Source organism: Rhinoderma darwinii, chromosome 5, assembly GCF_050947455.1.
Source record: "Rhinoderma darwinii isolate aRhiDar2 chromosome 5, aRhiDar2.hap1, whole genome shotgun sequence".
Taxonomy (NCBI): Eukaryota; Metazoa; Chordata; class Amphibia; order Anura; family Rhinodermatidae; genus Rhinoderma; species Rhinoderma darwinii.
The window spans coordinates 137,842,570-137,855,529 of NC_134691.1; the positions used below are offsets into that span (position 1 = coordinate 137,842,570).

Genomic DNA, 12,960 nt, shown 5'->3' on the forward strand with positions numbered 1-12,960 from the left:
TGACATATCCACAGAATATGTCATAAATGACAGATAGATGCAGGTCCCACCTCTGGGACTTTCACCTGTTTCTAGAACGGGGACCCCTAAACCCCATTCTAGCCTTTTGTGCTCACGCTTCCTTTTGGCCACTTACTGATTACATGGTCGGGAGTTACGGAAACAGATTTACGAGTTACACTTTTTCCATAACTCCCGACCACGTAATCAGTAAGTGGCCGGAAGGAAGTGTGAGCACAAAAAGCTAGAATGGAGTTTAGGGGTCCCCATTCTAAAGATAGGTGCGGGTCCCAGAGGTCCCCATAGGTGCGGATCCCTGTTTAAACAGGGCAGCGATCTGCAGATGAACGAGCTCGTTCATAGACAATGGGGAAGATGTACTAAGCCAAACATGTCAGAATTATACATTATTGCATTATTGGTGTTCATTTAAAGGTTATAAACACCTTTAAAATATTTTTTAATTAAAATGTGTATCAGTGTGTTTGGTGGAACTTTCCAAATACTTTTTATTAAAAATTATTTTAACTTTTTGAGAAACAGTTGCTTTGTATCCTGTCGACTGCGCTATTGATTCCGTCAAAAAAACAGAACCCTTTCACAACGGTAACGAACTGAAATCATTAGCAAAGTATCCGTCACCATTGATATCAATGGTGACTTAAACGGAAGCTATGGTTTCCGTTTGCCTTTCCGTTGAGAGGTTCCCCCAACGGAAAGCTCAGATGGAACCCCTCAATCGCTGATGTGAACAGGCCCTACGTGCACTATTTTCGGCAACATGGAAACTGATACATTTTGATCTCTGCTCAAAACTGGGCTGGTTGTGTGCTGACAGCAAAAAATGAAAAAAAAAAGCAGCTTGGCACTTCTATAAATCAGCGTTTTATATATAGTTACATTTTAGTGGAGAACCTCTTTAAAACTCCCTCATGATCGGTTGTATTTGATATATTTGTAACTTTGTCTTTTAACATCTATTCTATATTAAAACTAATGTACTCCAATATATTAACCTCCTGACAGTTTATCCCGATCTGGGTTCGGGCTGCAGGAAAAAGGATCTTACAGTTTTGACGAGGCATTGTTTCCGGGAAGGGAGCTGCCACTCTAAAGGCTCTAGCCGTGGCGCTATTTTGGTATGATTTTAAAGAGGCTCTGTCACCAGATTTTGCAACCCCTATCTCCTATTGCAGCAGATCGGCGCTGCAATGTAGATAAGAGTAACGTTTTTGTTTTTTTTTAAACTAGCATTTTTGGCCAAGTTATGACCATTTTTATATTTCTGCAAATGAGGCTTTCTAAAGTACAACTGGGCGTGTTTAAAGTAAAAGTACAACTGGGCGTGTATTGTGTATGTACATCTGGGCGTTTTTACTTCTTTTACTAGCTGGGCGTTGTGAATGGGAGTGTATGATGCTGACGAATCAGCATCATCCACAAGTGAGTGACGTCACAGCGTGATCTCTCGAGAACACGCTGTGTCTGCACTGCCAGAAGCTGGGTGTTAACGAAGAGAAGTGGATGATGCTGATTCGTCAGCATCATACACTCCCATTCACAACGCCCAGCTAGTAAAAGAAGTAAAAACGCACAGATGTACGCACATAATACACGCCCAGTTGTACTTTTACTTTAAACACGCCCAGTTGTACTTTAGAAAGCCTCATTTGCATAAATATAAAAATGGTCATAACTTGGCCAAAAATCCTTGTTTTTTTAAAAAAAAAGTTACTCTTATCTACATTGCAGCGCCGATCTGCTGCAATAGGAGATAGGGGTTGAAAAATCTGGTAACAGAGCCTCTTTAAAGCCAAGAATCTTGGCTTTAAATCAAGACTGGGATTGCGGCTCTCGTCGCAGTCTATCCTGTTAGAACACATGAAGTGTGAGCCTGTGTGAACAGCAGAGGGCAGTGGTGCAGCTGGAGCCATAGGGGCCCAAGTGAAAATTGTGCACCTGAGCCGCCCTCCCTCGCGCGTTGCTCGTATGCTCAGTCCCCAGTGGTGTTGCGGGTCTGAAAGACAACATAGCTATAAGACAATTTTTTATGTATAATAATTTACCTCTAAGTAAACGTTCATAAAGATACCACATTATACCACTATCCACTATACAAGGAACAAATATCACCTTACTCTTACTGAACAAAAACCAATATATCAAGGCCAATATTAACAATGATACCACTATATAAGGGACAAAGAATACTACTACACATGACCAAATATTACCACGACAGTGACTAAATAATAACACCATGCTGTTACTGAATAAAATTCACTATACAACGCCCAATATTACCACATATCACCAACATACAGTGACCAAATAGTGGTAAATACTAGTTCTACACAGGTGGTCTGCAGATCAGATAAGTCAATACAGTATAGTTACATTCTGTGACTCACTGGTGATGTCTTGTCAGAGTGGTGTAATTCTCTTTCTCTTTTCTTCTTCGAATGACAGTACAGACATCTTTGGTTCCCTGATTTCCCAGCATCATCCTCACCGATTCCCAAACATTTACAGTGCCCTCTTTAGGCCCCACACTATATTATATAATAGTTCTCCTCTTAGTGCCCCACACAATAATAATGCCTCCCAAACAGTAATAGTGCCACCACACAGTTGTAATGTTACCCCCTGGTCCCCTCACACAGTAGTAGTCCACTTTTGTACCCCCATATATTAGTTCAACTCTTTTGTAACCCATATAGTTGTTGAGTGCCCTATGTAGTGTTAGGCCCCCATAGAGTAGAAAGGTGCCACATATAGTAAACAGATGCCCTGATATAGTAGTTAGGCCCCCCATGTACTAGTTAGGTCCCCAAAAAGGAGTTAAGCTCCATATAGTAGATGGTGTCCTTATATGTTAGTTATGCCCTCCATATAGTAGATAGGTGCCCCCATATAGTTGTTAGGCCCCACTCCTCTGATAATAGTGCCTCCTTTGTGCCAATGAAAAAAAAAAAAGATTGCAACTCACCTACGACGATTTGCTGCTTCTTCCAGATGTAGTGCATGCAGGCATAGGAGTGGGATCTGTAAATCCTCTTCCTGTCCCTGTATAGCTTCATATGACCCCAGGAGAAGGGGTAACATGGTTCATGTTCATGATCTCACCTTTTCTTATCAATCAGAGAACATACTTTCTCCCTGATTATTACATTGGGTTTTTTGTTTTATTCCACGACGCTGCCTTTTAAACCCCTCAGATTCCGCTGTCAATGCTGACTGCGATATCTAAGTGGTTTTAAAAAAAATATTAAAAACATATTTTTTCCCTTACACAATGTTTTATTATTGATTTTTTTTTAAAAAAGAATGCAAAAACAATACATAAATGGTATCGCCATCACAAATTAATTACTTATTTATGCCGCACGGTAAAGCCATTTAAAAACGTAAAAATTAAATGCAAGGATAGCTGTTTTCTGTTTCTCTCGCCTCCCAAAAACAGGAATAAAAATGTAATCAAAAAGCCATATGTACCCACTGTGCAAGTAAATCATAACAAAAAACAATATAAATTTGGTATTGTCATAATCATAACGGCCCAAATAAGAAACTTAATATAGTATATATACAGCATGGTAATTGCCATAAAATAAATAGCAAATGGTAAAATTGCTGTTTTTTCCATTTTCCCACAAAAAAATATAATAAAAGTCCTTCATTACATTATATGTACCCCAAAATGGTTCCTATAAAAACTATAACATGTTCCTCAAAATACGAGACTCTCATATAGCTACATTGAAGATAAAAAAGAAAAGGTATGACCACTGGAACACAGAGGGGAATTTTTCTTTACTAAAATGAGTTATGTCAATAAGGGGTTGAAATATCCTTTAGGAACCTGAGTTATGTGGCAACTATTTTCTACAATAAAAAAAGGGACATTTTCAGGAGAGCCTTTCTAATTTTAATGCTATGGTATGACTACCTTCGAGCTTGATTTTAATATATATATATATATATATATATATATATATATATATATATATATATATATGATACTGTATATTTAAGTACATTTACAAATACATTTCATTGCTTATTTTGTTCTGGTCCTGCGTTACAGTCTGTATTATAAACCATTGGAAACAGTTGATGGATTTTTCATCAGACACATCCCTAACTGCTTGGCCGAGCTCTTATAATGCAGTGGGATATTTTGCTTTTCCTACATGAGATGCCTGTACAGTGTCGGGTGTTAAAAGCCTCTGTGCAAGCTCTGTGAAAGCATTAAAGGGGTTGTCCGAGATTTAATGACTTTGTGTTAATGCTTGCAATTTATAAATGTAAATGCATTTGTAATATACTTAAGTTTTCCAAAGTGGCCCCGTTTCCAGATCTTACCACGGGGAACTTGACGGGTGACGTCACACTCTGCTCTGGTTTTGGCCGCTTTGTTGATCTTGAATTCTTTGCCAGGTATCCGACACGCCACTTGTGACGTGCTGTATATCGGCTTGTTCTGCTTCACAGCCCGTAGCGCGCATGCGCTGTCACTGCTGTTCTCGTGGTCCCTGCTGTTCTCGAGATAACAGCAGGGGCCGCGCATGCGCATTACAACAGAACAAGCCGATATACACCACGTCACACGTGACGTTTCGTATACCCGGAAAATAATTCAAGATCAACAAAGCGGCTAGAGCCAGAGCAGAGAGTGACGTCAACAGTCAAGTTCCCCACGGCAGGATCTGGAAACGGGGCCACTTTGGAAAATGTAAGTATATTACAAATGTATTTACATTTATAAATTACAAGCATTAACACAAAGTCATTAAATCTCGGACAACCCCTTTAAGCCAGCAAAGAAACCTGGGAGATTTCAGCTCTGCAAAATTGTCAATGCAGCTCTGCTATATAATACAGGCTGTAACTCAGGATCAGTACACGATAGAATTAATCTACATTAAAAAAGGAGTAACTTTCTATTACTATATGTAAATTATGAAATTATGTTCAATGGTGAGTACACACTTTAAACTAAGACCATTAAAATAATTGCTCCTTATAGCCAGATATAACTCAATGACTGTGTTTGCCAGTACTGAAATGACCTACTAGTGTAAAGGCATTAATATTTATTTTCTTTTTTTTATGTTTACAAAATCAATTAGTTCCAAAGCATCTTCATTGCCTCCCATAAATGGATATAGAAAGTCTAAGGAGAATGTAAGTAACTGATTTATATAAGAAAACTAACGTGCAGTTGAATTTAAACTAAAATAACTTGCATGCAATTGCTATTTAAAGTAACAGTGTAACAAGCAGGTCCCAGTGGAACTGTCACTCTCATCATATATGACACGTCATACTCTATCCCAAGCCTCTTATTTTAGAACACTACTCACAATGATGGACTCCAGTGCTGTTCAGTTATTGCTGATATATTTTGCTCTATGGCATACTGGTGTAACGTTAAAATGTAACTGATTTATTGTGTGTCATAAGTAGTGAATTTATTAAAAGTAATATGTTTCCCATAGACGTTGGTTTGGGAGCTAGTCCTCAGAGTAAATTTACACGCGGCAGATTTGTCGCAGAAATTTCTGCGGCTGAAATCTGTTCCATACATTTGAATGTTTCTGCAGTAAGTGCATGGATTTCTGCAACGTTCTTTCAGATGTATGGGACAGTTGCAACAAATTTGCAGAGTGGGAAAGTCACTCACCAGAACAAGTGATATCATGGAGCAATGGGACCGGTGTTTATAGTCATGAAGGTGAGTTCGGGTCATCAGCTCGGTGGTCACAGTGAATGGAATCTCCAATCCCTCGCACTGTGCAGAGACATTCTTGATGGAATAAATGCTTGTAGAGTGTGAAGAATATGATTACATTTTTCATCAAAGTTGTGTAAAAGAGACCAGAACCTTCAACTTATAGCCTATAAAGTTGCATGTTTTCTTTCTTTAATTTAGGTTTTAATAGAAATGAGTATAGTTGGCACCCTGGGTCATAACTGCATGATAGACATGAAACGTAGCTGTTTTATTGTGCACCTTGAGACACAGACAACGTTCAAAACTCTCAAAACATAACATTTTGACATGAGTTGGAAATATAATAAAGACTCTCCTCACATGTGTTTGGAGGCTCCGTTAGAGCCCCTGCCGCAGATTTGGACACCATGACGGAACCAAACAAAACCCATTATAAGTCAATGGGGTCTGTCTGGAGCCATTGTTCCCCATCATGTGACAGATCCATCACAGCGAATGCCGTTTCCTAAAAGATAAAACAGAATTCTTAGTGCAGATGTGAACCTAGCCTTGGATTCTTCAACCTACTGCAGTCATACATTTTGCGTTAGCTGCAGTAGGGTATGCATAATGAAAGAAAAATATTACTCACAGTGTCCCAAGTCATTCTTTCATATAGTATGGAACTTTTTTTTATTTTAGTAAGGGCACATTTATATGGCCGTAATGTGGCCGTATTTAGGCTTTAGATCTTAGGTTACTATAGAACCATATGGTGATCTAAGTTCGATTAACTTGACCCGCTGGGGCTCTTGGTCTTGCGGTCACAATACTGATGCTAAAATTCACCCGCATTTTGCCCATCTGAATGCAGCTTTAAAGGGAACCTGTCACCAGCATTTCACCTATTGAACTTTACTTATCCCTCACAGGCCGCTGCTATCAAAAATTAATTACCGTTTTCCCCTCTCCTAAACTCCTCCTCCGACTGTAAATAACGGTCTGCAAACATTTAGCGTCTTTTATCGTAATAATCCGGTGTACCGTTGTGCGCACACTCCAGAAGAGGACATCAATTAACAAGCACGGGATTTTGTGTGCTGGGGGAAGGCGAGGAGCTGTCAATCAAAAGTAGGGAGGCGGGGTCAACTCGGAAAGACTTGTGGAATGAAGATATGACTCTTTTCAAACAAAGATTTGACTCTTTTATGCTCATTAGCATACGGTGTGGGAACACTAAAACTACAGAGCTGACTAAGAAGACAAATATAGGTTATATAGAAACGATTTTTCACCCACTACCACCAGGTATTGCTGGTTTAACAGGTGAAATGCTGGTGACAGGTTCCCTTTAAAGATATATGTTAACTATTTATATTTTTTGAAGGGCCAAAATGAATGCACGCTTAAATAATGGCTTTACGCTAATTTGAACCAGTTTTATAAAACTAGAAGCAGAAGTAGCATTTTTACATTACATTTGATTTGACTGCTGGCTTTATTATAAGTACAATGCCTTTAATCTTGGACTTATAAGACCTGATACCTACCAGGTACCTTAAAAAAAAGTGTATACAACTGACTTGTAAAGGTATAGAACCTCCAGGTTAAATTTAAAATATTTTACAATTTTAAATATTAAAATAATAATAATAATAATAATTATTGTTAACGAAAATAATGTTATTTATGAAGAATATGAAGGATCATTTGTTCATTTGACTAGGACTTGTGACAAGAGTTAATGATTGTGATAATGACACACATGACAGTGAACGAAAAGTATGTTAAGAAATGACTGGACAAAACTAGACCCTTATACAGTGATTCAGCATGGAGAGTATGCGGTCAATCTTTTACAGAGTTCACCACAGTTGGCTGCACATCCTATTAAACCCTCAACATCATTCTCCGTCTTCATAAATAAAACATCAACCTGAAATATTTTTGTATATAAAAAGTATACTCTGGAGACAATGTGCAATGACTTATGATAGTGACATTATAAGTTGTGTATGAATAATACTAGTTTATGGATTGGAAGCCTCCATCAATGCACAATAATGATGGCTGATTAAAGGGTCATTTCCATCCAGGATAAACAAGATATACCATAAACGTCTGATAGATGTGGGTTACAACTCTACATTCATTCTCTGCATGGATGCGGCGACCGGCGGCCACCTCACCAGGCTGGAAAGGGGTCCTGGGACCCTCTTTCTTGACATACATGTGGGTCCTCAGATGGGACCAGCATCTGTCAGACATTTATGCCATATTCTGTGGATATGCCATGAATGTTTTAGATAGGAATAACCCTATAATTACATATTATATAATGTATACTGATTATAGAGTAAATACAGTGTTTTACCTTTCGTGACTATTTTAAAGAACTCCAGCAGGGAGACATGAAGTGTCTTGCTGGGCTTTCCACCCTGCTCCTCCCTAACGTATTTAGTGGCAGTATTTATGCTTTAGCGCTATCAATACATAGTGCCATCCCTTTTTCTGGATATGTCACTCGCATTCAGAAGAAGGGTTGGCACTACATATTAAAAGCACTAGAGCATGAAGAAAAATGAAGCAACTTTTCAAGTATTCATTTAAAAAAATCACCTAGTGTTTCTTGTCTAAAACTCACATACAGACCTATGTGTTTCCATGGTTACTGACTACAAACAAAACTTGTGTGTAGTCTGATCTTGCATTTATGTGTTACTCCTTTGTTTCTGACCCCCCCTTTTTGCTAACCTATACACTGATAGAATAGAATAACACATGACTACAAGATCAGTCCACACACAGGGTTTGTCTGTTGTATATTACCATGGGTACAAATAGGCCTGCATAGGAGCTGTATGCACAAACCTGCTATACTACATTTAAAGCTGCTTTTTTTGCATATATTGTTTAAGGTATTTTACAAGTGCATTATAGAGAAATGAACTGCAGTTAATTTAGATGTATTTTTTTATTATGTGTATTTCTGTTGTTATTAGTCTGCTGTCTTCATAAATTCTATAATGTTATTGCACATTACTCTTATACATTTTGCACCAGTTTTTTTACGTGATATATTCTTGTCCTGTTGTCTAACCTTGCTAGATTGTGTGAGCATATATTTTTTTATTCTGTTATTATTATGAATGTTATTATTATATACAATGTATTAAAGAAAATATATTATCCAACATTTAGGACACATTTTGAGGTCAGCCTTGAGTCATTTAAGTGATGTTTAGCTAACTAGCATGCTGGGCAGTGGGGGTCACACTAAGTAACACATTAAACAACCCTCTGCCCTGAGTCTGTAGAACAAATATAACAGTGCTGTGATTACTAAATGATATAATGGCTCTATTGTCAACCTCATGTAGCCAGCATGGTCAGTTCAGTGATGATTAAAAGATAAGAATGATGATCGGCTAATTAGATATGTTTTCTCTAAGTGGAATTTGAAGAAAGGACCAATATTTTTAATAAAAGATCAAGACGTTTTGCTTAATGCATTAGTTTGTGTCTCTAAAGGAGGACCTGTCAGCTCTCCCGACATGTCTGTTTTAGGCTTCGTTCACACCTGCGTCGGGACTCTGTTTAAGGGTTTCGTCTGAGTTTTCTGTCAGGGGAACCTATGAACGGAACCCTGACTGAAACAAATGGAAACCATAGGTTTGCATCACCATTGATTTTAATGGTGATGGATCCGGTGTAAATGGTTTCTGTTTGTCTCAATTGTGCAAGGGTTCTGTCGTTTTGACGGAATGAATAGCGCAGTCGACTACGGTATTGCTTCCGCCAAAACGATGGAATCCTTGCAAAACTAAGACTAACGGAAACCATTTGCGGATCTTTCACCATTGAAATCAATGGTGATGCAAACGGAAGCCTATGGTTTCCGTTTGTTTCAGTTTGGATTCCGAACATGGGTTCCCCTGACGGAAAGCTCCAATGGAACCTCTGTACCAAGCCCTGACGCAGATGTGATCGAAGCCTTAGAAAATACTTGTATTCCTCATGAAGCAACAATTCTGGAAAAAAAATTCTTAGAACTCTTTTGCTGTTCCTCTGTTATTTCTCCTGGAAATATATGAATATTGACAACTAGGCGTTACTATTCCCCTTTTCACAAGTGTGATTACAAAGTCTTAGACTGTCAGCACTGAATGGACAATGTCAGAGTATGTCTAACAAGGGTGAATGGTACAACACAGTTGTCAATTTAATTATACATTTCCAGGTGGAATAATAGAGGAGTGTGCTGGAAATTTACTGTATCGTTTTCAAAATGACTGTAAAATGTATTATTCACTCTGAGTTCCCATCATTCTGCCGTATTCAGTTTAGGTGAATGACCAGCTGATTGTCATTTTTGTGGTCAGCTTGTCCTTATCACGTTACTAAGTTTGTAACTATGAAGCGTGTAGTGAATTAAGGACAATGACATTGATGATATGTAAACAGTGTTTTTAAAAATGCCACTATAATGTGACATAGTTGTAACTAAACCAACAATCAGATTTGCTAACTGCTAAAAGAAAGGCACACACAATGGGTATCAAATATAATGAAACCATATTATGCTTCTTTTCATTTTAGATATACCATGAACGATCGCCCAGTGTGCTTGATTTACAATGAATGTTACAGTAATTGTGCCAGTACATTTGTTATATACCTTACTTTATCCCATGGACAGTTTCAGCTGAGATATTCTTCTGGAATGTATTTATTTATGTGGTTACCAGAGGAACGCCAGTAGCCGAGGGACTTGTTTTATCCACCAGATAATGGTAGATAATTAGGCAGGTTGTTGTAGTCAAGAGATGAGATGTGTTCTGCTACTAAGGAAACTCACCCCACAACTGCAAGCACATGTTCCCTTTAGACCCTTAAGGCCTTAGAAAAATATCCCTTAGGAACTGTACGTTTGTCATAGGGACTAAAGGTGTTTAAAAATCAGGTGTACTGTAAACAAGTCTTTACCCCTGCATTTCATTATTCTGACCTATCTATCTATCTATCTATCTATCTATCTATCTATCTATCTATCTATCTATCTATCTATCTATCTATCTATCTATCTATCTATCTATCTATCTATCTATCTATCTATCTATCTATCTATCTATCTATCTATCTATCGTAATAATGCATAAAGCAATTTAAATAATCTTAACACACAAGAAGGAATCTTCATAGTGACCCATGCTTAGATTTCTCTTGTGTCTCTGTTCTCCCAGAATACTACGTACCTTTGTGCCTTTAATGTATTTTCCATTTTTAACACCCAATTAATTCAAATGCTCAGAGCAGATTGGAATAGGTCACTTAGGATCTCAGGATCCATAAATAAATTTAGGGCTGAGCAAAATTCTAAATACATAGCAGTTCAGGTTTTCATTTTTGAACTAAGGGGCAGATTTACTAAGACTGGCGTTTCATATGCCAGTCTTAGCTTTCTACTCCGCTGGAGTAAAATGCGTCAGATTTATTAAGAGGCGAACGTGACTTAATAAATCCGTCACATCTTTCTGCCGGCCGTGCGCCACAATTGTGACATAACATTTGTGGTCGCATGGCCAGGCCCCATCCCCCTCCCCCTATCAGACATATAATAAAAAAAGTGTACTCACCTCACACTCCGCTTCTCCCCACCTCACACTCCGCTTCTTCCCAAACTCCTACATCAGGCCGCATACAAGGTCCTGCTGCCGAGCAGTGTCAGGAAGTTACATGTGACGCAGGCACGCAGCACACAACCTCCAGTGTCAGGATGTTGTGTGCTGCTTCGCGTATACGGCCCTGACGCTGCTCGTCCTCAGCTCCTTGCATGCGCTGCGGCCTGATGTGTGAGCCTGATAAGATCCTGGGTGAAGATCCCGAGGTGAGTACATTTTTTTCCCTTTATTTTATTTTACCATTCGATCATGGGTACGGGGCCTAGAGTGCCACAGAGTGAAATCTGTCAGTTAGACCGGCCTTAAAATATGATTGGTGGAGGTCCTATTTATGAGGCTTTACCTTTACAAAAAGCGAGGCCAATATTATTTCTTTTTTAAGGTCATTCTTTTTCTATATACTTGCTGTAGCTTGTGTGTAGAAAGGAAGGAAAATGACGCTCTCACAACACAACAAGGCCGTCTATGAACAGGAGGTATTTCCATGCAGATATCTTGTGTTTTAAGCAGTCACATTCATAGATGTGAGGGGCCCAATAGCAGAGATTGAAATGAGGCTGTAATGACCGGGGGGTAGGGAAACGGACAAGTGAGCCCTAATCTACCCGCCACTCTGTCCCTGCCTACTTGCAACGACCCGCCCTAGGCGACGGGGTACAACTGGGCGGCGGTCCCTGCACTCAGTAAGTGCACGACAAACACGACAAACATACAAGGGAATACAAGCAAGGGAAAGGGGCAGTTGCCCACGGCAACACCGTGAGCAACCAGAGTGGTGAACGAGCCGAGTCAAGCCAGGAGTGTGCGAGGTACCAAACGAAGAGCAGAAGAGTAGTCAGTAAGCCAGGGTCTGTATGGAGGAACAAAATAGAAGGAGCTGTAGCTGGGCCAGGAAACCACACGAAAAAGAATCACAAGCACTGGAGGAACAGGAAAGGCAGGCTTAAATAGACAGAGGGCGGGAGCTAGCTGAGTCTGGCCAGGTTGCGATAGGCTCTCCCACTCCTAAGCCTGCCAGCCTGAGTGGTGGAAGCTGGAGTCAGTCTCAGGGATGTAGATTCAGGTGCACTGATTAATTAAGGGAGTTAACCCCGAAGCTGTGCCTGGCAGATCCTTTACAGAGGCCTTCCCTTTTGGTGCTGGTTAGCAACACCACGACCTTTAACCACTTGGGACCTGGGGACCTGGTACTTAAACTCCCACCCTCTCATTTCCATGATCCTTGGGAGTTTTTGTCACTCCCATAGAGTTTTAATAGCGCATCAGTGCGTATGCTCGACGACCACTCCAGTCAAACTGCTCCTTGCCCTTGTGGCTCTGGGGAGACAGGGGAATTGGGATAAGGATAAATGGGTTACCCAGAAGTTCCACCGATCTAACATTTATCACCTATTCAACTGATAGGTGATAAATGTTTGTGGCTGGATCTTTGCGACCTACCCCTAACATCAACACGTCACTTGTAAATATAAAAGAATGGGTTGTTCTTTTTGGACAGGTAGCTAAGAATTCTGTTCAACCTATTTCTGAGAAAGCTGGGGGAAAAACAGTCTGGACACAAGT

The 12,960-nt window shown here is 39.5% G+C and overlaps 1 protein-coding gene across 2 annotated transcripts in view; it reads left to right on the forward strand.

Moving 5' to 3' along the window:
- The window catches only part of DCDC2 (doublecortin domain containing 2), a 159,395-nt gene that overhangs the window by 51,165 nt on the left and 95,270 nt on the right, over positions 1–12,960 (forward strand). For both annotated transcript variants that reach the window (XM_075826574.1, XM_075826575.1), the window contains one exon: positions 5,133–5,187. In XM_075826574.1, coding sequence (XP_075682689.1) covers positions 5,133–5,187 — 55 coding nt within the window. The remainder of the gene's footprint in view (positions 1–5,132; positions 5,188–12,960) is intronic.